The 24,615-nt window shown below is 44.2% G+C and overlaps 1 protein-coding gene across 7 annotated transcripts in view; it reads right to left on the bottom strand.

The window, feature by feature from the left end:
- ARNT (aryl hydrocarbon receptor nuclear translocator) overlaps positions 1-24,615 on the bottom strand; it is a 36,053-nt gene that overhangs the window by 7,917 nt on the left and 3,521 nt on the right. For 2 of the 7 annotated variants that reach the window (XM_030187869.1, XM_030187871.1), the window contains exons 2-17: positions 22,415-22,458; positions 15,709-15,820; positions 15,395-15,442; positions 14,814-14,858; positions 13,071-13,115; positions 9,943-10,156; positions 8,431-8,644; positions 7,679-7,781; positions 6,997-7,062; positions 4,430-4,515; positions 3,866-3,942; positions 3,481-3,615; positions 2,890-2,964; positions 2,483-2,634; positions 1,793-1,903; positions 924-1,008 (exon numbers count right to left, since the gene is read on the bottom strand). In XM_030187869.1, coding sequence (XP_030043729.1) covers positions 924-1,008; positions 1,793-1,903; positions 2,483-2,634; positions 2,890-2,964; positions 3,481-3,615; positions 3,866-3,942; positions 4,430-4,515; positions 6,997-7,062; positions 7,679-7,781; positions 8,431-8,644; positions 9,943-10,156; positions 13,071-13,115; positions 14,814-14,858; positions 15,395-15,442; positions 15,709-15,820; positions 22,415-22,458 — 1,612 coding nt within the window. The remainder of the gene's footprint in view (positions 1-923; positions 1,009-1,792; positions 1,904-2,482; positions 2,635-2,889; positions 2,965-3,480; positions 3,616-3,865; positions 3,943-4,429; positions 4,516-6,996; positions 7,063-7,678; positions 7,782-8,430; positions 8,645-9,942; positions 10,157-13,070; positions 13,116-14,813; positions 14,859-15,394; positions 15,443-15,708; positions 15,821-22,414; positions 22,459-24,615) is intronic. The other 5 variants (XM_030187870.1, XM_030187872.1, XM_030187874.1 and 2 more) reach the window with 5 other exon arrangements.

The raw sequence follows: 24,615 nt of genomic DNA, 5'->3' as shown, positions 1-24,615 counted from the left end.
ATAATACAAACCCTCTCCTGAAAAAAACAAACATTCAGATTCCCTCCCCATAACTTCCTAACAGCACTCAACTTCCCCCCCTCCCTCCCAGATTTTTTTTCTAAATTGCACCTAATTAGTTTCTATCCCAAGGTCCATATGGCACGAATTCCACACTAATGGACCAGCTACTGACCACATTCTTCCCTTCGACTTGGTTTTCCCAACCTCACGCACAAGGCAGTCTGTGAAAAATTGCTCCTGGGACAATCTCAGGACCATCAATACTAAAAAATTTAAACTCAATTCTGGCCATAACTGAAAACCAGTAGAGTCTGACTAAAAAGGCAGGGAGGGGGAGAGCACTCTGCCACCTTAATACCCCCAAACTCAATCCAGTACAGTACCAACATTTTGCATCACTTGCAGTGGCGTACGAAGGTGGGGGCGGTCATGGCGCGCGCCTGCTCCTCTGAGTTCACTAAACTTCGTTCGTTCGCTGCAAGCTGTTCCGGGGCAGAGGGAGCTGCAGCGAACGAACGAAGTTTAGCGAACTCAGATGAGCAGGCGCGCGCCGCGGCACCCCTCCCAGCGGCGTGCACCCGGGGGGGGGGGGCACATCGGCGCTCCGCCCCGGGTGCCATCCAGGCCAGGAACGCCACTGATCACTTGCAACCGTTTCAAACTCTGGATCAGGGCTCCAAATGATGACACAGCCACGGGGCCACTCTCCCTCTCCTTTGGGCTTCCAGTGTGACCTGATATATATATTTTTTTTTTTTTTTTTGCATCATCTTGTGTCATGTGACTTTCACTTAGTAAAATGGGGTTTTATTGGATAAAAAGTTTGAGAACGCACTGTTCTATTGCCTCCCAATGCTAAATCCTACAGCACCCTGTCAGGATCTGAGAGATGAGCAATACAATTAGAACATTTCCTTTACCTGGGGGTGACTGTAGGTTCCCAGCACATCTCGACTTGGAAGTACTTCCAGATCCACTGTTGCTTGCTGCTGCTGCTGCTGCTGCCTGAATAGACCAGAGAATGGAAAAACAGTGTGAGCCACCTGATTCTGAATACTAACCCCGGGAAATGTCCATCTCTCTATGCTCGTTTGATGTCAGCATTTACAAAAGGGAGCAGACAAGTCTAACCTACTCTATTGCAGAGTACACATTAGGACCCTGGGATTTTAGATGAGCAAGCAGACCACCCTGGATGAAGCCTGGAGAATATGAAACTGTGAGTGAGGATCATTTCTCCCTCCCCCTTCTCAGGCTACTCGTCATCACCATCCCAGCCAGTCCCTCCCTACCCCTCCCATCAGTAGCCTCCCTTTTGTCCAAATGTACAGATAATTCCAGCTCCCTTTTGAGGAATGGGGGCATTGCCTACAGAGAGAAGGACCAATGCATCATCACCATGCAATCTCCAACTTTATAAAAGGTATTACTAGATACGGGCCAGTGGGGCTCCTGCCTAAATATTACGTAAAGCCCATCACAGTGCTGCCTATTCACAATCCCTCCAGGATTCACACATTTGGTGCCCCCTCTATTCCCCTAACTCCTGAATGTTCCGATGGGGATCCCCTCGTATCTTTATTTTGAAGTCCAGCTGAATGACGACAGCGAACAGGATCCTAAAATTGCGTCTGGGTGGATATAAAAACAGATTTAAACATATCCGTAATGTCAGCTAACCTCTCCTCTCCTAAATGCCTGCCTCACCCACAAGGGAAACTCTACCACTTAGACCCTTATGAAAACAAAACATTTGTAGGGCAAACTCAACCCGTGTGGGCCATCTCACCTCGCTGTCAGCTGCCCCGGGCCCATTTCCACAGGCAGGTTAATGTTGGAGCCCAGCTGAGGCCTCTGCATGGAACCGGGCAGAGCAGGGCTAGACTCCTGGCTTGCGTTCCTTGAACAAAGTAAAATTAAAAAAGAAACAGGACTCAATGAAAGATAGAACCTCCAGGCTGTAGCCAAGAGCCTGTTTTAATGGTAACTAGGCAGAACCTCCGGGCTGTAGCCAAGAGCCTGTTTTAATGGTAACTAGGCATATGCTCCGACAACCCTCGTTTTCGTACTTGTCAGCAGTTAGGATTTCTGCCACCCTGGAGGATGAACCTTTAATCACGTATTATAGAGCACAAATGTATTTGCAGTTAAGAGTTTTTATGGGGGGGGGGGGGGGGGGGAGGACAAAACAGAGACTTTCCCTGTGTATATGTAATACGTACCCTCTGCTCTCCTACAGTGGACTAAAATACTAATTTTAACTGTTATTCACTGAACCAAGATAAAAAATCTTACTGACATGACTATTTTCCCCTGTAATAACAGATAAGGCTACAGCCGCCCTAACTTTCAGCCTAAAGGAGGCAGTGCTTGTATGGGGTGGAGGGGGGAGCTTCGTTAGATACTCTAGGAGGTGGGCGAAGGGCCAACATGGATTACGCTGGCAAAAAAACCACCCTGGTGCCCTTCTTACACGTACTTCACTATTGTGTTCGTGCAAATGATGTACTCAATCTCATCGGAGTACGGGTTTTGGAAGGTGAAGGAGCTGGTCCTCATCCACAGCCACTCTCGATTTTTGGATCGGAAGCGAAACATGACAGACAGCACCTGCCCTTTTAACTTTATCACCTAGAATGGATGCCAAAAAAAAAAAAAGTCAGAATGGATTACGGAAGATGGAAGGAATAGCAGACTTCCAGCATTATTTGCCAGGATGAAGCAATGACCCCCTCCACCCAAATCAGGAAACGGGACTCCGTACACTTTTCACCCCAAACTCTCTAAGGAGCAAGGCTGGAAGCCAACGTGACAAGTGGGGAGCAGCTGAAACATAAGCAATGCTAACAATCCGGACAGAGAACCTGGGAAAAAGTGAACTTTTACCTGCTGAAAGCTGTCCTTCAAAAGCTGCTGATCCTCGGGGTGAGAAAACTCCACAATGTCTTTCCCCAGAAGCTCCTAATTTAAAAAGGGAGGAGATTAAAAATGAACAGCGAGACTATAGCATCTCCCTCTGGTCCAGCATGGCTGACTCAGATGAGATTATCTGAGATGACAATTCATAGATCTAGGGGTGGAGGAGTCTCAACCAGTAGAACTTAAGTGTCTGGACTTGGGGTGCATGTGGCCAGGTTCAGGAAGGAGCAGCAGGCTGTGGCTTCTGTTTAAGGACAACCATTGCAATGCCTGGGGTGGGACACACAGTAACGGACTGTTTCAACTGCACTGGAAACCCAAAAAGAGAACGCAAACTACCAGGCAGAGGGAGCAGCAAAGGACCCCCTTTGGCTTCCAGCCTGAAAAGCAGGATGTTAGGATTCTGTTAGTACTGTGTGATTACATTGCTGCTGTACTGATGTCAGCTGGAAGCTTGTATAGCCAATACAGTATTCCAGGCAAGGAGAAGAAAATGGAAGTAAGCCAGGCTTCCCCGACACTCCTCCAGTGCAAAAGGAAACAGTGGCTTGTACTGACCTGTGGCTGGTAACCCACAGTGCCGATGCAGCGGTGGTCCACAAAGGTAAATAACCCCTCCGTGTTGTGCCGGGAAATGAACTCAATGGGCTGGCACACACTGGTCATATCTGTACAGTTGGGAGAGCTGGTGACCTAATTATCCCCCCACCCCAAAAAAAAAAGATATTAAAAATTCACAGTACAAATGACCCAAGCCCCCTTCCTAAACAGATCACCCCCCCCCAATCAATCATCCCACATTTCAAGCACAGAAAATAAAACCCTTGTGACTTGTCATTCATACCAAACAGATCAATTCACACAACAAAGCTCTCCATAATTCATCCGTAAAAGCAAGAACACACACACTCACTGGAAAAACGGCAAGGCCCGTGATGCTCACCTGCAACCTGCCAATGGCCACCAGACAGAACTTGTTGCCTTGGCCAGCATCAGGGTCATCCTCTGCTAACGTGACACCTGAACAGACAGGTTAGAAACAGAATGCACCTTTAGGAAAGAACCACAGAACTCCTCGATACCCCTTGCCCCCATCCAAAAGAAGCTCAATCTCAAAACTGAGTGGTCCATTTCTTGCAATACCATATTTTGTATTGTTGTTTGAATATTTTTACTGCTCTAATTGCCTCCTGCTCATGTTTGATCTATTCTTGCTGTACACCGCCTTGAGTGAATTCCTTCAAAAAAGAGATAAATAAATCCTAATAAATATATAAATACAGAACTGCCCTACTAGCTTATATCCAGTTTACTTCTCCACTTGTTTCTATCCATAGGTATCTGCCTATTTTACAGTTCCGAGACTGGATAGTAACGAACGCCCTCGTAAGCCCTGTGGATAGTTCTGGTTGTTGATGAATGACGAGATAGCTGTAGATCTGCTCCAACTGTTTCTTTGCAAATATAAAGGATAAACAAAACGGAAGAGCAGCTCCGTTGATCTAACCTGCTGGCGGCCAGGCTTTAATATAACCCGTGCAATGGACTACCACGTACTGGGGCTCTCCTTCTTTAACTGGGCCAAGGCCGTTTCTACAAGACAAAAAGAAATATCATTTATTAAAACCTTTTTGTACCACCTAGCTACAAATGATCACAGCAGTTTACAAAATATATAATACCCTATTTTTACACATATAACGCGTGCAATACCAATTTAATTTTTCTAAGAGGCACTATTTGCCCAACTAACATTTCTTTCTAAGTATTTTTCTTTTCAGGTTCTTGCAGGCATTGTTACTGCACAAAACCTAAAAAGAAAAAGTCTTAAAACAAATTTGACAATTAATAAAAATACACCAAAATAGTGTGCAGTTTGCAAAAACGCATACAACACATGTGATATGATATAGGTCTATAAAATAATGAGTGGAGTTGAATGGGCAGATGTGAAGCGTCTGTTTACGCTTTTCAAAAATACTAGGACTAGGGGGCATGCGATGAAGCTACAATGTAGTAAATTTAAAACGAATCAGAGAAAATGTTTCTTCACTCAATGTGTAATTAAACTCTGGAATTCGTTGCCAGAGAATGTGGTAAAGGCGGTTAGTTTAGAGGAGTTTAAAAAAGGTTTGGATGGCTTCCTAAAGGAAAAGTCCATAGACCGTTATTAAATGAACAATACTCCGAAGGCCCATGGACACTTTGTTTAATACACCAACTGCATCTTTAACCTTTTTAAAAATTTGTCAAAGATTCTATTTCACACATATCAACTGGAAGCTGGTTCCAAAGGGCAGGTGCCAGCCAAAAATGCATTTTCTCAAGCAGACATCCAGTGCGCTTGAGTAACTAAAAGAATAACCAATCTATGCGGAGACAGTGACCGTAAAGTTCTGGCTGGAATGAAAGGAATAGTCGGTGATCCTAAATATGTTGATGTCCCATTGTGATATTCCTAATGATAATTCGATTATCTCGCATAACTTGTACAATGTAACCCATAACCAATTTGTAACAACTGTATTCTCATTATTCATATCTTATTGTAAGCCACACTGAGCCCGCAAAGAGGTGGGAAAATGTGGGATACAAATGCAAACAATAAATAAATAAATAAATAAACTGCACAATCTGCATTTTACAATCACTTTGGGTAAATTCACTGCAAATGTTTCCAGGATAACCGGCCAAGTGCTGTGTATGGACATGCAGAGGGCCTGGATTTACTCCCTTGGCAGTATATAAAGTAAATGACTCACATTGCAGGAAGAGTTTCCTTTTAAAAGTGTTAACACTGCCTTAGTCACACCCTCCCTGCCCCACACTAACCCACCTCACCAACTGTTTTTCATACACAGAATGAGATAGTGATGCCTACTCCAATTCTCACCAGACATCTTCCTTCCTGAAACAAAGTTGTGTCTTGTTTTTTGTGTCTTCACCATGTTCTACACTCTTCTGAGCAAGAACTCTTGTGGAATTTTTGTTTATCTGTACTGCATAATGCTGACACCTAGTGGCTGGACTAGGGGACCACAACAATGACAGCATGATGAAACAGTGAATCTCCAAACCTGTGAACTGTATTAATTATTTTATTAAGTGTATTTCCCTTGTTTGGCCAGCAGATAGTGACTGTCTTTTCCTGCCTAAGTTGTGAGGAAATCTTTAGTCTCAGATAGAGAGAAAGATCTCTTCACCAAGAACCTGTGAGCAGCTATATTTCCTGAACTCCCCAGGTACTACTCTGGTAGTAAACAAATGTTTAATTAGTTTTAATATTGATACCTGTTTGATTTACCTATTATTGTTGTTGCTATATTTTCATCACTATTTCCTCTTACCATTCACTGTTCAATTTCCTGACAATAAACCTTCTTAGTTTATTGACTCTGCTTGTCCTGGACCGACTAAGAATCCTGGTGGTTCGTGTTTTGGACTATGGGTGCTTTCTGGGAACTGTGGGACCCCTGGGATTGTGGCCCCAGTGTCCTTAGAAACCAGCAGGGAAATAACTTGCGGGTGGGAGACTCGCCCAGAGGCAAGGGGACCCAGCCAGTGTAGAGCATGTGCATAGGTGGTAGCAGACCTGAGCAGTAATGGGACAGACCCTTTAGGTGGCTGTAGGATTAACCCCCGAGGTGGGCTCTAAGCATTTTGTGACACAGGGTTAAGTGAGAGGTGACAAAATCGGTGGTAAATTCTCGGGTATTTGTGAAAGCAAAAGCAGCAGAAGGAACTGTCAGACCACAAACAAAAGGCTTCCAAGATACCTGTGGCTATATACCTTGTCTTTATGGCTACCATTTTGCCTTAACCTATTTAACCTCTGTTTCTTTTTAAGTGGGAAATGTCATAACAATACTTGATTCATTGATGTCACCGTTAAATAAATAAAAGGCATTTTGAAAATTTTTTGCTGTGCCAGAGCATAACAACCTTCAGCTTCTTCACTGCTCATGCCTGTTAATACTCTTCTGGAATAAACAATGATTTAAGCCTCTAACCTTCCTTTTGTAGGGTCAAAACATGGTATGAAATGCCACATAAAACCCTGCTAATTAGGCTTACCGGTATCTGTTCCTCATGAAGCTGAGTCTGTTCACAGAGCTGGGATCTACTATGCCAGTGCCACACCTGTGCCAAGGAAAAGAAAAACCAAATGCACTTCAAATACCCATCTGGCAATGAAGTGGTTTTAAAAACAAAAGACATGCCAAGATGGGGGTCAAGTGCTGCTCTTACAGTGACATGTGTGTGATGCCTGCGTGTGGCATCAAACTCATAATCAGGTCTTTGTGGACAAGAGCTGCCACTGTTGAAAATATTTCTTACTGCTGCATTGATCTGCTTCAGCTGTAAACAGTCTCTTTCACTAGGGTAAGGGTATTTGGTTGTACCACAGAAAAGCGGTATACCAAAGCCATTTGCATATATTATATGCAGGTACTTTCTCTGGCCCTAACGGGCTCACAGTTTAAATTTTGTAGCTGGGGCAATGGAGGGTTAAGTGACTTCCCAGGATACCAAGGAGCCTCAAGGGAATTGAACCCAGGTTCTCAGCCCACTGCACTAACCTTTAGCTCCAAAACCGTTTTACAGCTGAATCTAAAGCATGGCTTTTCCAGAATCAGTGTAAATGTGGAGCTACCTCTCATGACTACCTCAGGAGAAGAACAGCAACCATGGGGTAGATGTTACCTTTCTAAAACTGACTAAATACTGTGTGTGCTTTGCTCGGCCTCCACCTCACCTCATTCTGCATATGAAGGACCTTCTGGAGCCCATGCACATCCGCATGGAAGACTGCTGCCCTTCCTTCTTCACCGTCCCCGACTTCAAATCCAAGATCCGACCTGTCAAAAGAAGCCACAGCTGAACACATAAATCCTGGCCAACAGTGTGAGCCGGCACTTCATCCCAACTGCTGTTCCCAGAAAGAAACATACATTTCTACACATACATCTGCTGCTGGGAGAGGGGTATCGGAGGGGAAGCAATGTGTATCCAAAAGCCACCGATTTCTCCTCGGTGCTAAGGTGGATGAGCAGAACCTACTCTGGCTACTACTGCCCCCCACAGGCATTATAAAGTACTGCTACAGAGTCCCATGTGCTTGATTTTACTGACCGTCTGGCGGTCGCATTTATAAATAATAGAAAAGATTAGCAATGCTCCCCCGTGCCCATATGTCTACTTCTTAATGCCACCCGGCTGGCAAAAAACTTTCTTGGGAAAACACTTTGGCACTGTGAAGCTAAAGACATATGTCCAGGAATATTACCAAGACAATAATTTTCTGGGGAAAAAAAAACCCAGCATCCGTAGCTGTTTATCAGAAGCACTGTACGACTGACCAGTCCCTTTTTTTTCTTCCTTAAAACACACTATGGGTGATGGGCTGCTGTTAATAAACCTTATACGACACAGACACGCTTGGATCTAATACAAACTTCTGCCACCACCACCCCTTGCCATTCACTGCTTCCCAGCCGCCCCCATTACCTGTCATGGTGTTCTCCGTGGTGGAAAGTTGTTCCCGGAGCTTTTCCACATCATCATGATGTACCTGGTCGTACAACGTACTGCCAAACCACTCCGACTGGGGCAAATTCAGGACAGGGCCCACAGAGTCAGAGACGTACACTATCCGTCCAGTCTCACAGGCCACAACGAAGAGGAAGCCGTCTGCAGCCTCCAGAATCAAATGCTTCAGCTCCTATGGGTGACAAGGGTCACAACTAGATTATCGCAGTATTTCCTGTGTGAACTGTCACAAGAAACGGCTTAAGAAACTTCAGGCAGTACAAAATACAACCATTCGATAGAATAGCTTCTTACATTATGAGATTAACTGGCTACCAGTGGAGGCCACAGCAAATTTCAAAATATGTGCTACTGTTTTTCTAATACTGTATGGTCAAGCTTCATTATATTTAAATGGAACATCATATAATCAGAGAATGAATGGACAGCAAATGCTAGTTAATTTTCCAGATCAGATGATTATCAAGCAGCATTATTAGACTTTTAAAATCTTTTTCAGAAATATTTATGCATCATCTTCAGCAAGGATTTAAGATTACAAAATTTGTAACCACTCTGAACTGTAAAGGGTTTTATGAAATACAGAGCTCAAAAATGGAAGAGTGTAAAGCTGAGCCCACCTCGGCCCTCCCCATGACAATCATCTCCCAAATACAATACGGCTAAGCCTTTGCATGCCATGCTCCCCAGACAGTATCCATGTCAGAAAAAGTGATTTTACCTCGTAAACTGAAGACCTGCGAACACACACACGACTTGATAAGAGCAGAAGAGACACAAAGTCTTTCCTTAAATCTGCCCTTGAACAAACAGGTCTAATGTCGTGGGACAGGGCTGCTTTTCACCTCCCCCTCCAAATGAAAAGCATTTTTTCAAAAGGGGAGATGGGGCTGATACAGCTGACTGTGAACCGCCCCCCCCCCCCCCCATTCCTGTGGACCTTTAAGTAATTTTTAAGCAATATTTAGCATTTTACTGACATGATGCAAAAGGAGCCAGGTTGATAGATGTTTTTAAACAAACTTGAAAAATGAGCTGGCCTGCTGGCTTAGTGGAAATGCCATGCACAGTCACAAAGAGCGCCTGGATTCAATGCCTGGAGTTGGCTGCTGGAAGGGAGTCATAGTCATTCCTTAAGAGCGACACCTTGTGGCTGGTTCAGGACTTACAACTGCAAGGCTCTGGAGGAAGCCCTGGTACCTGGCCCCCAGTACAGACATGGAACTGTAATGACTGGGCTGGGATTTTAGAAACTGCCAGGAAACATGTTCGTCTTTTAAAAGGTGGTATTTCTGTTTTACTCAGCATATCGTGACATTTCTAAGGGGCTGTAGGAGCCATGCAAGCCCCTGTGCCTCAGGGTTTGACAATACCAACCTGGTATCTCCCCCCCCCCCCCCAAAAAAAAAAAAAAAATAAATAAATTGAAATATGAAGCAGAAAACCAAACGTGAGAAATAAAGCAGAAACCTGATCGGTGAGAAAGGAGGGCTTGTAAGAGCCATCGGTGGAGGTGTTGCCTGTGCCCCTCAGGGACTTCATGTGAGAGACAGCCATGCGCAGAATTGTGAGCTTGTCAGGCTTACGGGCCAGGGCACTGCACGTGGGCACCATGTCCGACAGCTCTGTGATATACGCAGTCATCTTGTTCCGCCGTCTGCGTTCAATCTCACTGTGATTTTCCCTGAGGGCACAAAGAGAGAAAAGGTGACACTGCCTTAAAGAAAGCAATGAACATCTGAAGCAGGAAAGAGGGAAAAAAATGGCCACTGCTGTATTTCACCATGCCAGGACTTCTAGAGTGAGAAAGACTGACTGTTAACATACTCAGGCATTAGCATGCACGACAGATAAAGCACAAGTTATAAGAAGAAGAGTCAGCTTCACTCGGCACATTCAGAATCTTCACGGGATGAGCAGGACGACATCTTAGAGGAAAGAGAGAAATCCTTACATTCAACATGAAGAAAAAAAAAAGTTTCATTACACATACAAATATTGACAGAAAAACTCATCAGAAGCCAGAGTTGGCGCTTACGAATCACACGCTCTTCGTAAGCATTCTCAGGGACCTCAAAGTTCATCCACTCCCCTTCATCATCAAACCCCAGCACAGCAAGACCCTGTCCCTTCCTACTCCACGGCACACAACCAAATTTGGTAAAGGAAGGTGTCGAAGGCGTGTCAGGCGAAAGGCAGAGATGTGAAATTATGAAGATGAAATAAGCAGGAAAGACTGGATTAAAATGATGGCTAGAATGTGGGATGGGAGAGGAGATGAATTAGAATGAACGCCAGCTAGCTCGGAATCGTAGATTTCTTGGTTTCCAGTTTGTGGGCTGCAGGTTAAGCGCTGGAGACAAAGAACACTGTTAACGTTGACATGTGCATATTGGTACAATATTTGGAGCAGGAGTGGGGAACTTTTGTAATTGGAGGGCCACATCTGATTTCAGAGGCATTTCAGAAAGCTGCTTAAGTGTGAACACATGAAACATGCATACATATTTACATGTCTATTGAAAAAAAAAACCCACACACACAGTAACACAGTAGATGATGGCAGATAAAGACCTGCATGATATGATGCGATATACAAGAGGTAATCTCACAGGAGAGCTGCGAGATCACGCCACTTAATACATTAAAGCAGAGCTCAGTGCAGCTACTGCACCAGAATCCGTGCAACACTGCCACGCAAACACACCATATTGTAAAAGGGTGACCTTCCATCACAAAAACTGCGAGCCTTGTGGTAGGAGTATTACACAGACAGAAAGCTGCAAAAGCTATTTGCTAACTCTCACCCTCTGAATACAAGAAACTAGCTTTCGTAAGACAAAATGATGTCTTTCAAACTGAAATTACATATATTATTTCTGTGGGACCTGGGGTTTTCCCTCAGCTCCTTTGGGCTTCCACAGTAGGATCTGGGACGGGGATCTCATAACTCCCAAGGATTTAACTCTCAGTCTTTCTCTTCCCAACTTAGTGCTGCAGTGAGGACTGAGCTGAAAGTGTTGGAGAAAACTCAGACTAGGGCCCCTGCCAGAAAGGGAGCGAAGTCGAATAAGGCATTCCACATTGCCCTGAGCTCCAAGTGATGATTTACTGACCACTGAGACATCTGTTCTGGCTAGGTGCCCTGTACCAGATGGAACTTACAATGAGCTCCCCAATCTGACTTGCTGGTGTCTCATCACCACCTCCCATTGTGTTATCGGAAAGGGAGTTCCGATAGTCAAATTCCTGGGCGACAACCACCACTGCATACTCCGCCTGGCAACCAGCGTCCAAGGAAGATGAAGGTGGTGCTTCTGTGACACCAGAGACCAGTGGTTGAGAACAGACTCCCATCGCCACCGTCACTGACCCCAGAACCTGGGCCTGCCTTGAATGAGATTAATTTGTTGAACCAGCTTCAATCTCCTGCTCTCCTGTGCTGTGTCGAACACAATGCCCAGATACTCCAGCATCTGCAACGGAGTTAGTCTGCACTTCTCGAAACTGATCACCCAACCCAAAAACTACAGAAGACGAACAACTTTGTCCACTGCTGCCATGGTGTCTGAATAGCATGACGCATGAATGAGCCAGTCATCTAGATACGGGTGAACTCCAAATCCCTGGTGCCAAAGGAAGGCTGCTGCCACGACCATAACCTTGGTAAATGTTGCTAGACCTGTGGCAAGAAGGACAAAGCCCTGAAGTGGAAGTGACGGCCCAACACCGCAACGGCCATGTGGGTATATGCAAGTATGCCTTCTTTAGATCGAGAGCACATTTGTCTGAGCCCTTCATCAGACGTTACTAGTACCCCTGGTTTCTCCTCAGCCTGAGTGATGAGAAATAGATGAAGGGGACACTTTTGCCTCAGATACTTAGATAACGTGGGATCATGCCAAAAGCCATGATGGCAAAATTTGAAAAAAGACATTGTTTGACTTGAAGTGATCAGCCCACGGAAACTGATGAGGTTATTCATTCACTGTTAGTGGATACTTGAAACAGACAGTTGGAAGTTTTTATGTACCGGCAAGCTGTTAACTGATAGGAACACAAATTCATCACCAAGGATTGGTGGAGGCAGCCGAATCTGAGAGGTAAGTCACACTCTAGTGAGAACCAAAAACACACCTGACTATACTGCGACCTGCTGTGAGTCTCGAGGCCTGAGGAGAATGGTCTGTTACTGTGTTCACTTTCACTCAGAAGACGGGCTAAAAACCACATCTTAGACACAAAACCCAGTCTGTCATGAGCTGATCAAATGATAATCGGAAAGTTGACTACTGAAAACCAAGTGATCACTAAAATAATCAGTCAAATTGAGCCTACAGGCGTGGTCATCTGATTGACTGTAAAACGGAGCACGACAGCCAGCCTTTCAAGTCACATCGGCTACTAGATTTCTACAGCTCTGATCTTACATCTAAGACGTCAAACTGGATCGAGAGAGGGCTGAAGAGGTCCTGGGTGTCAGTTTAAATTCCCAGCTTCACATTCAGCAATGCAGTCTGTGACAAAGTAGGGCAGTACAGAGGACTGAAAGAGACAAAAAAAGAGGCAAAGCCATGCGTTCATCTTCATTCTCCTACCTGGCAAGTCTTTCTTTATCCACTGAGCTCTGCTCATCATCAGACCTAGAAATAAAAATAACGAACTAAGCTAAAAAAAAAAAAAAACCCTCTGTCGAAGAAGAGATGCTTGGAAATCCCAGCCTTGTTTCCACTACGCTATAGGGGTACAAAAAGAGCAGGTAAGAGCAAACATAAAGCGTATTAGTGTGAAGGTGGATCCTGCAGGGTTTCAAAGCAACATGCCATGTCCCGTGGTTAGCTCCTAGACGATATGTTGCAAGGAAAGTTAAGAGGCAAGGAGTGCGCAGAATACACGTGACAACTTCTGAAAGCTTGAATGATGATCTCTTTAATCTCTCACAGAAAAGAGACAATAAAACAAAAACAGAAGCCGCCCCGTCTTAAGGAAGTAGACTCACTAGCCTTTTAAGTGCCCCCCCAAATCACATATATAAGAATCCCACTTATAGAGGACAGTCTCAGGTTTGTGGAAGCCCCACTTCATAGGTCAGTGGTGCAAAAATGTTAGACAGAAGTCATAAATGCACTTTTCAGGTCCTTGCCTCGCATAACTGGAGGGGGGGGGGAGTAGAACTTGGGTTTCAGAAACAAGGTGTGTGGGGAAGCGGTTTTCCAATAGTATTTCTGCACACTGCGCTCGTCAAATAAGTTTCTATTGGATGTGCCTTCCTTTCAGCATACAAGATTGGATAACTACCGGTCGAGCGTATTTTGTGTCGCAGGTGTACGTTTGTGGAATTCTAGTCCACAGGAACTACGATATATGGGGAATTTTCTCTAGTTCTGGAAGTTGTTGAAAACTTTTCTGAAGCTTTTTATTGGTAGACAAATAGTCACTTAACCATCTATACACTGATTTTGAATGGTGAGAATTAATTAGATGACCAACAGGCATATTTTCAAAGCACTTAGCCTTCCAAAGTTCCATAGGTTTCTATGGAACTTTGGAAGGCTAAATGCTTTGAAAATGAGCCAACAAGTACTTAATTGTAGAATGAATTTAAGATGATACGGTTGGAGTATATGACCTACATTTTATGAAAAGATTTGATTTCGATTGTCTTATTTGGCTCACTGTGTATGTTTTCCTATTACCTACCTAGAGCTATGGGTAGTTTGGGCTACAAGTAAGTAAAAGGTCACCATGTGCATCCTAAGTGTATGATGCATCTGAAGGCAACGCACCTATCCTCCTCGTAAGCAGCCAAGATACTTCACTTCAGCAGGCTTTATAAGAGAACCAGGACGTCAACCCCAGAAACCGAATTCCCTTCTCAACGGCATCCTGAGTACAAAAACTTGAGATCTGGAATCTTATTCCCTTAGGAACAGACACTGCCTTTCACCAAACACAATTACAGCTGTAGGGAAAACAGCAGTTCTTGATAATCCATGCATCTGTCAACTGCAGGGCACGAGCTCAAAAGAACAAATGTAACAAGGCATGCAAAATCTGAGCAATTTTCTCAGAGTGGTGTGGTAGAATCCTTGGCTCGGAAACGTGAGGGAGAATCAGTGGAAATGCTTCACGACGAATGAGAAAGCATGTCTGCGGGTGGCCCCGACATACGAGATGCAGACAGCGGGTGTCCCTCAATCAGTGAGAGAAAAACATTTTTAAAAAGGCACACCAGTGAAAGATCCCATGGGCAAGTAGCGGAATGGTAGGGAGCAGGAGATAGACTGGAAGCTGATTGCAACAGCTGCTTTTGGAGCACCAGCCACACCAGAAATCTTTACCTGGCAAATCTCTCCTTATCGTTAGGCAGCTGGTCATCCTCACCCCTGGAATAGACGACAAAAAAAGCAAATAGAAAATTGCATTAAACCGCAAAGGAAACTGGTGACCACCAATAAAGCTGAATCATTTCCTCTCCTCCCTGACCCACAATGCCTAAGGACTGGAAATGTAGCCCAGGAACCCAAATCCTCCATCAGTCCTGAAGCTACTGAATGACACCAGCTAGTCAAAATTACTGCCTGGAAAGACCTTGACGGACATCCATAAAGGCTGAGAATGCAGTTTCCCCAGACCCTTAATGTGTCTCTTACCCATCTTTGTGTTTTTAAGGGCAGAAATGGGTAATCACATGAAAAAAAAAAAACTTGTGCTGTATGGAAAGAGGCCATCCCCACACAGATCAAACTCTAATCATGTGCTCCCTCAAGGAAGGCCAGCAACATGCTTTTGGCAAAATACTAACCTCAAACAAATGCTGTGGTCAACATTTACTGAAGGAAGCTAGGATTTTAGAAACACTGTTGGTCTGAGGAAAGAAACAAATTCAAGAGGGATCTGTGCTCCTCGTGCAGTAACTTACCGAAGAAACTTACTATTCCCCTCCTCATCCTCATCATCGAAGTCAAGCCTGTAAATTGAAAGAGAGATCTAAAGTGAATGAACTGACACCGCATCCCAACGTGCTTCTGAGTGTCCAGGCTGCAATTTATGTACCAATTCTGCACCACAAGTGAGAGCAGGTCTGCAGGAGGCAACAGATCATTCTCAATAACCACATTTAACGTTCAAAAATCACAACCAGGAATTCTCCTCATGGAGCAAGCAGGCGAAGGCAGCTCACGTTCCTTCTTCTGTGCCTAACAGCCACAAATATATCTGATCAGCTAGACTTACTCTGGCCGCCTCTTGTTCGGTCTCTGAATCATGGCTCCTCCGGCATGCCCACCAGCTCCAGGATTCCCAGAGGCGATCGCAGTGCTCAGCGATGGAATATCCGACGCCATTTCTACAAAGAAAAGCAATCGTAATCCTCTGTGTTTCTCCAAGAGACGCAAGCATAAACTGAAAATACGTTTCTGAAAGTCTCAAGTCCTGATAAGATTTAATAATCAATACAGCAGAAGCTCTTTAAACCCAAAACCGGCATTAGCTTGGTTGGGGAGGGGGGAAGAACATTATAAAATTGTTTGAATTGTTGTTATGCAAGGAAAAATGATGTCTTACCTGATAATTTTCATTCCATTAGTCCTTCCCCATTATTCTAGAACCTGTGGGATAATTGTGTACACCAACCAGCAGGTGGAGATAGAGAACTGAAAACTGAGCTGATACATCTCTTGAATAGGCACCTAATTCCTCCTTTGTTCAATTTACTTATCCGTTAACCCCATTAATATTACGTTTACTACAAATTGTATATTCTTCTTACGACTTGTAATTCTTCTTATTGTTACTATATAAGCTGCATTGAGCCTGCCATGTGTGGGAAAACGCGGGGTACAAATGTAACCAATTTTTCCTTTCTGGGTAGCCAGCTTTGGAACACTCTACCAAGACCAATCCGAAAAATCAACGGCCTTTTGCCCTTCAGAAAAGCATTGAAGACCCCCCTATTTAAGGAAGCCTACCTTAACAATTCAACTAACTAAAGCATGCCCACATGATCCTTACCAACGATTATTATATATTAACCTTGTTTCCCATTATCCTTATTGCTCTCCTGTTACAATGTAAACTGCATTGAGCCTGCCACGTGTGGGAAAACGCGGGGTACAAATGTAATAAATAAATAAATCTAGTCCAGCTCCTCAGTATTTATGTAGATAAGAATTAAAGATAAAATTTAGAATAAACACAACAACCTTAAACAACTTGCTGACCTAACACCAATCAGACAAGCAAACATGTGTGGACCTCTCATCTCTGGACAACTTATAGAGAACAAGAAATATGGTCGTTATATGGCCCATTACTTTGCACCGACTAAACATCTCAGAAACCTCGGTCGGGCCTCTGGAATAGTGGGAAGGACTAATGGAAAGAAAATTATCAGGCAAAACCTGATTTCTCCTTCCATTACATAGCTTCCCATTATTCCAAAACCTGTGGGATGTATAAAAGCAATCCCTAGAGTAGGTGGGATCGTGGCACCACCACTGCTGCCCTGAGGACCAAACCCCCAAAACTGGATTCCGAGCACACTAACGTCCACCCTGTAGTGCTTGGCAAAGGTATGCAGCGTCAACCACATCACCACCTTGCAAATATCTACCGAAGACAGTAAAGTAGTTTCCACCCATGATGTTGCTGTGCACCTCATAGAATGAGCCCGATAGGCCTAAGATGCCTGCTTACCCACAAGCAAATAAGCTGATGCGATAGTCTCCTTCAGCCATATAGCAATTGTGGGAATGGAAGCCACGAGGCAAGCCTCTGTTTACCAAAAAGTACAAACAGTCTGTCAGATATCTGAAGTCATAAATGAGTTTCAGAAATCGAATGACGACTCTATGCACATCAAAAAGATGCAAGGAAGAATACCAAGCTTCTTCATCCTCTCTGCAACAGGACAGAAGCTCCACATTTTTTTGAGATGAAATGTTGATACCGCTTTCAGAAGAAAGGAAGCAACCATGCGTAGGGAGACCTCCGCCTCAGAAAAGTGGAGAGAGGGATCCAGACAAGAGCTGCAAAAGACACCTTCTGTAGTCAGCCCCTAAAACAGGCCAAAGCCGTAACCTGAACTTTTAGAGAACCCAAATGCTAATCCTTTCTAAAGGCCTGCCTGGAGAAACACTAGGATGTGTGCGATGTCTGCAGAGAAAGGAGAAAGTCCACACTCAGAACACCAGTACTGAATGTCCTCCACATCCTTGCATATGCCACAGATGTACAGCATTTCCGAGCCTGAAGCAAGGTAGCAATGACCGAATCAGAATAGCCTTTGCATTTCAACTGAGCACTCTCAATGGCCAAGCCATAAGACCAAAGGGGCACAGATCCTCAATGAGCACCAGACCTCGCTTCAGTATACCATGTAACCTGCAGAAGACACAGTGGATTCTGTTCAGCAGTTGAATTAGGCCTGCGTACCACGGCCACTCCAGGTGTACAAGAATTACTTGACTCCGGTGCAATATGATCCTTGTCAACATGCATTGTACCATGGGCCAAGGAGGGATGACATACAGAAGATGTGTCTCCAGCCAGGGCTGCAGTAAGGCATCAACCCCATCAATTCTTTCCAATGGCTGAAGAACATGGGTAATTTGGCATTCCGTTTCATCGCCATCAAGTCCAGAAGTGGAGAACCCCATCAGTCCACTATCAGCTGAAACCCCTAGCTGGATAGTTCTCATTCTCCTGGAGCCAAGGAATGCCTGCTGAGAAAGTTTGCCTCCATATTCAAGGACCCAGTGATATGAGCTGCAGACAAGCAGAGAAAGTTTTTCTCCACTCAACGCATGAGGGACGCCATCTCCACCGGACAGCTGCTGGTTCCGTCTTGCTTGTTGATATAAGCCACCGCCATTGCACTGTTGGAGAAAACTCAGACTACGGCCCCCGCCAGAAGAGGAACAAAGTCGCACAAGACATTCCACACTGCCCCGAGCTCCAAGTGATCTATCTAAACACTGAGACTCCTGTTCCATCCATGTGCCCTTTGCCAGATGGAACTTGTAACTACCTCACCAACCTGACTTGCTAGCATCCACTGTCACAACCTCCCATTGTGTTATCGGAAAGGGAGCTCTGATAATCAAATTCCGCCACCACTGCATACTGTCTGTCACCGGAGACCAGCGGCTGGGAAGAAATTCCTGTAAAGGTCACATATGAGCCCTTGTTCATTTCACCACTTCCATCATCACCGTCACTGACCCCAGAATCTGGACGTAGTCCCAGACCTTTGGCCTGCCATGACTGAACAGAAGACGAATCTATTGAACCAGCTTTGACCTCCTGAGTTCCATGAGAAAAATCCTCTACCTTGCTGTGTCAAACAGAATGCCCAGATACTACAACACCTATGACAGAGTTAGTCTGCTCTTCTCAAAACTGATCACCCAACCCAACAACTGCAGAAGATGGCCTAGTTTGTCTGTCACTGCTATGCTGTCCAAATAGGACGACGCACAAATTAGCCAGTTGTCGAGCTATGGGTGAACTCCGATTCCCTGGTGCTGAAGGAAGGCTGCCAATGCCACAACCTTGGTAAATGTTCTTGGAGCCTTGGCGAGACCGAACGGCAAAGCCCTAAAACTGGAAGTGACAGCCCAGCAAAACATAGAAACCTCTAATGCAGCTGCCATATGGATATATGCAAGTATGCTTCCTCAAGATCGAGGGCGATGAAACATTCTCCCGCTTGAGCCGATGCTATGACTACTCTTAGCGTTTCAATGTAAAAGTGGAACACTTGGAGGAGCTGTTTGTACTTTTGAGATCTAAACTGGATGAAAGGTGCCTTCCTTCCTTGGGACAATGAACCAGACGGAGTATCTGCCTTGCCCCTGTTCAGCCTATGGAACTGGAAAAATGGCCTGGAGCGCCAACAAGGAATCTACTGTGGCACTGAACCTCAACTGCCTTGGTTCCTTTTCAACAAGAAGACTGCAAGAAGACAGAAGAGACCGGGTGTGAGAACTCCAACTTGTAACCTTCTGTAAGAATATCCAAAACCCATGGGTCTGACATGATTTTGCCCAACTCCTCCTGAAACTCCCGAAGACATCACTGCACAGCTCTCCAAGTCAAGACCTGAGGAAGAAAGTTGCTGCACACTGTCCTGAGGCGTTGCAACGCATTCCACAGTAGAAACAGCGTTTAGCTGATTCTGCCGGTGCCGCCAAACCTCTCCTACAACACAATTATTATTATTTTTTTATTTCTTGATATTTTAACATTTTTTACAAGTTAAACACTTGCGAAAGTAAACACAGCTCGAATAGGAACTAAATCCAAAAGGCATAATACAGAAATAATAACAAAAATAAAATTTAGCTTCCTTAGACCACAAATGGTTAGGAGGCGTGGCAGGATTTAGGGAGTCATCTAAATATCATTAGAACATATCACAAAAGAAAAAGGCTTACATGTGCTTATCCTCCCCACTTAATATTAATCCAACAATATTACAACTTTTTCAAATCCAAGAATGCCCGTAATTGTTCAGGTGAATAAAACATGTACTTTACATCCAAATATCTTATCATACATTTACATGGGTAGGCTAGAAAGAAGGTACCGCCCAGGTCCAGAACCTCTTTTTTCATAATCAAAAAGTTTTTTCTTCTCTCCTGAGTTGATTTTGAAACATCGGGGCATATCCAGATCCTATTCCCCCCAAAAGGGGATCTGGAATGTTTAAAAGTCTTAGAACTGCATTAAGATCCTGTTTGAAAACAAACATCACCAGGAGAGTAGCTCTTTCCGACAAATTATCTAATGATTGTTCAAGAATATCTGAAATATTTTTCACATCTATATTCGCGTCTGAACCTCTTCTATTTTCTCCCACAGTCACTGAACTTTTAGGCAGATAATAAATCTTATTAATAGGAGGAAATGCTTCCTGGGGAATTTTCAAAATATCCATAAGGTATCTTTTAAACATATCAATCGGTGAAATCCCAAAGACTTTAGGAAAGTTTAATATACGAAGGTTTAAACGTCTATTATAGTTCTCTTTGTTCAATTTTTTTATGAAGTACCAACTTATCTTTAGCTGTTATATGTTTGAATTCTTGAAATTGCTTTACCTCGTGCTGTAGTTGTTTTACCTGGGTGGATAAATCCTCTTTCACCCCATCCACTTTAGTAACTAATTCTTCAAACCTTCGGTGCAAAGTAGATATTTCACCAGATGATTTTTGAAGGATTAACTTCATTCCACTGAGCATTTCCCAGATTTGACCAAGGTCTACCTCCTTAGTTGTTCCGGAGGCCTCTCCTTCCAGACGCCATTCTTGGAGTGCTAGTCCCCCAACAGGAAGTCCCGACGCAGCAACTTCGGCAGCGACCACACTTTCTTTTAGCGCTGCAGTGGAAGCTGGACAAGGAGGATTGTTGGTCGCTGAGGGAGGCGATAACGATGCCTCATGCCCCAGCGGAGATTCCGCTCCCTCGGTTTGCTCCGCAGCGGGGCCCACACTCAGACCCGGTTGAACAGGAGAAGATGTCGCAGTAGGTGGGGGAACCGACCTCACATTCCCCTTTCTCTTAGTATGGGGCATATTAGAAGCAAGGAATTATATGTTTCTCAACCACAAACAGGACAGCTTTCTCTCGTCGGTGTTCACAGCGCCATTAGCCACGCCCCTACATCACAATTATTTACTTACAAAAATTTATAATCCGCCCATCTGTGATGGAAAATATTAAGGATTGCTTTTTAGTCTTGCTTTGATCGATAATACATTTTTAAAATTTGTCTTTGACCAAAAGTGACTTTCCTTGTATATCTCAAAGAACAGGCTGGAATGTAAGGCACATCTCAAGAACAATGTATGAGATAAGGCACATGTCTCTGAAGCCAGCTTGTGCAGGAGGGAGGCGGGGTATGCTTGAGGTTCAGGAGATAAGCCACCTGGCCAGTGGTTTGTTTACCTGAACTGAGAGCATATGACTGAAACCTCATGTACATTCCTGGATAAGTTTTAGCTTAATAAAAAGGGGGCCTTCTTGCAGTGAAGCTCGGAGGCTCATCTGTGGGTAGACATACTGCGCAGAGGACTTGTTCCTGATCATAAGGAGACTTCGGGCTTTCGCTGCAACGGGCCTCCCGGCTGATGAGATAGGGGCCTGAGATTCCTGACCAGTGATGTTGTGTGTATATATATATATATATATATATATGTTTTATAGCTTTCTTTTAGTTATACAGACTGACTAAGTCAGATTAGGAGATATGCACACTGATCAAACCATCTATTTCTTAATCACTGTGTAGTTGAAACAATAATGACTTATACACTCTCCATTTAACGTACTAATAAAGAGTTTCATTTACCCAATACGAATCTAAAAGAATCTGTAGTATTTTAGTCTGTGAGCAGGCTGCAATACCAAAGCAATACACCATCCAAAAATCTTGGCAGAGTACAATATAACAAACATAATCAAATTACATACAACACCATCACTACACTCAACAAACAAACAGAACCTTAATCTCGTGACATGGCAAGATTGGTCTGGCATCACAAGGATGCCGAGGAAACCGGGAAGGAGAAATACCAGTCTGTGGTACAAACATTTCCGTCTCCAGCAAGCATCAACATTTTCAACTCACAAGGTTTTATAGTACAAAGACAAAGGGACAAGCCGTGAAGCAGAGTGCAGAACAATGACAAACTGGAGAAAATATATTTTTTTTCACTCACCATAAATTGTGAAATGTGTTACTACAAGACAGAACAAAGACATCTAGATAGCAGGGTTTAGAGAGGCTTAGATAAGGGTAGGGGGGGGGAGAAAGAAGAGTCCATATACCATTATTAACCAGGCAGACAAGCAATTGCTTTTCCCTCCTATCCCTGTGAGAAATAAGGAACAGAATTACACTTTGAGGGGCTGCTGCTGGGTTTCTGCCACTAACCTGAGCAACTGTTTCCATTCGTGGCAGTTGTGGACAGTGTTTTCCTTTAAACAAAAAGAAAAAAATAAACTTAGAGAGTATTAAAGTGATGCAGAGAAGGGGTTCTGGGACAATCGATACTGGATTTCAAAATAATTAGCTCAAAAGAAAAATTCACTGCCTCCTGTGTTCTTCGTCCTCTGATTAATCCTTTCCTCATCGTGATTGCAACATACAGTGAGAGATGAAACACAAATTAAACATGGAGTGGCCTCCGGAATGGGGAACTGAAGATCATCACCACTCACACCCGAGAAATGAGCATTTCCTTCATGAAGTCTTCCACAAGAACGATGAAAGGGGCAACATTTACCAGATCAGTTGAAGTTATTTTTAACCTAAAACAGGAAAATATCCCCCAATTTCATTTTTTTCCCCTGAGTCATCAACAAGCAGAACTACTTAACCAACAGGGCACAGTGCTCACAACACTGCCCTGAAAGGAAGAACATACCATAAATGACACGAGAAACTAAAAGAAACAGAGCTAAAATGAGCTGTCACATTCTCCCTCCCACCCACATTCACACTGAAACAGTAATACCATACAATGCATATAACTAAATATATGCAGATTTTATGCATGGAAAACTTGCAGCTAATGGGGAAGGGGAGTGTGCCAGATACAAAGGTTGCGTAGAAATGCAGCTTGTGTGGGCATAAAACTAAAAGTGCGAGCAGCAGTATCCGTGTCTGTTTTCCGCATACGAGACTCGCAAACATTTATGGGCTGGAAATTTTTGCGAGGCTCACGTTTAGGCGCAGTTTTGTTCGCACATGTCTGTTACCGCCTGTCTGCCTTTCTTCTGGTTGCAAAAGATGACAAACCTGGCACAAGCTCCTTCTATGCTGCCTCGGACCTGGTGAAACGTGTCTTGCGTTATGCGTGTCACGAGCCACCTCTTACTCTTCTGCATTGCTAGAGAATGACACGGGGACAAAGTTTGTCCCCGCCCTTGCCCCATCCCCATGGGCTCTGCCCTCATCTGCAGAAGCCTCGAACAATTATGATTTTATATTTAAATATTTTTATTAAAGTATAAAAAGAACAATATGCTATGCAACTGTTGTGTATAAATTACAAATAGAAAACAATAATAACAATGAGCCACTATAATAACCCTCCCCCCACCACCACCCTCAACACCAGCTGATTTCTACTACCCCAAGGAATCCTAATCCACCCTGTTAAAATGTCCAGGGGTACAAAATACAACCCGTTCTGTATGCCCCAGAGGGGAGAAATATGCCCTATCAAGCACTGTTATAATTTTTAAATCTGTGGATGAATAAGAAGTCATCAACAATCTCAGGATTTAGTCTAGCTCTCCTGTCTTCCACAGTCCTTCCTGCAATAGATGATGTACAGGATCCACCATGCAAATTTTGCTAGATATGGCCAGCATGTTTGCTTGTTTTTCCAAAAAATCTAAATATTGTCGTCTGCATCACTCAAACATAAATAACTGTCCAGTTCATTAACAGGCTTCAAAGTAGAAAATGACATGGGGATATAAAGTGTGTCCTCATCCCTGTGGGCTCTGTCCCCTTCTCTATGCATTGCATGGAATACTTAAATGCACTTGTTACCGTACATTTTAATGGAGTGGGTGGCCAAGTCTTCTGCCTGACTTAACGCACGCGCACTAAACCGGCACTGCACCCTGCAGTAGCTTTCGGTATCAGCCCTACGGTGAGATGAAAGAGGATAAACAGAGAACACACAACTGGAACCAGACTTTAACAGGCCTCAGCTCCGCTAACACCACACCAACATTGCCTCTCACACCCCCCCTACCCACACTAGTGCACCCTCGCAGCCCTGCCTCGCCTAATACTCCCTTCTTTTACACCCCCACACACTAGCAACCTCCTCTTTTGCCCTAATGTCTCCTCACTGCCCTGCCCATCTTCTCCCTCCTCTTGCTTTGTCCCCTGTTCCACACCAATGCCCCCCTCTTGCCCTATCCCCCTCCACAAATGTCCCCTCATGTCTTAGTCTCCACTCCCTCTTGCTTTGAACCCCCCCCAATCCACACCAGTGCCCCCCAACTTATGCCCTCTCCCTTATCCCCCCACTGATGTCCCCCTTTGCCCTGTTGGGCAGACTGGATGGACCGTTCAGGTCTTTACCTGCCATCATTTACTATGTTCCTATTTTT

This window comes from Microcaecilia unicolor, chromosome 14 (genome assembly GCF_901765095.1).
Source record: "Microcaecilia unicolor chromosome 14, aMicUni1.1, whole genome shotgun sequence".
NCBI lineage: Eukaryota > Metazoa > Chordata > Amphibia > Gymnophiona > Siphonopidae > Microcaecilia > Microcaecilia unicolor.
This window is presented reverse-complemented; position numbering and strand designations above follow the sequence as displayed.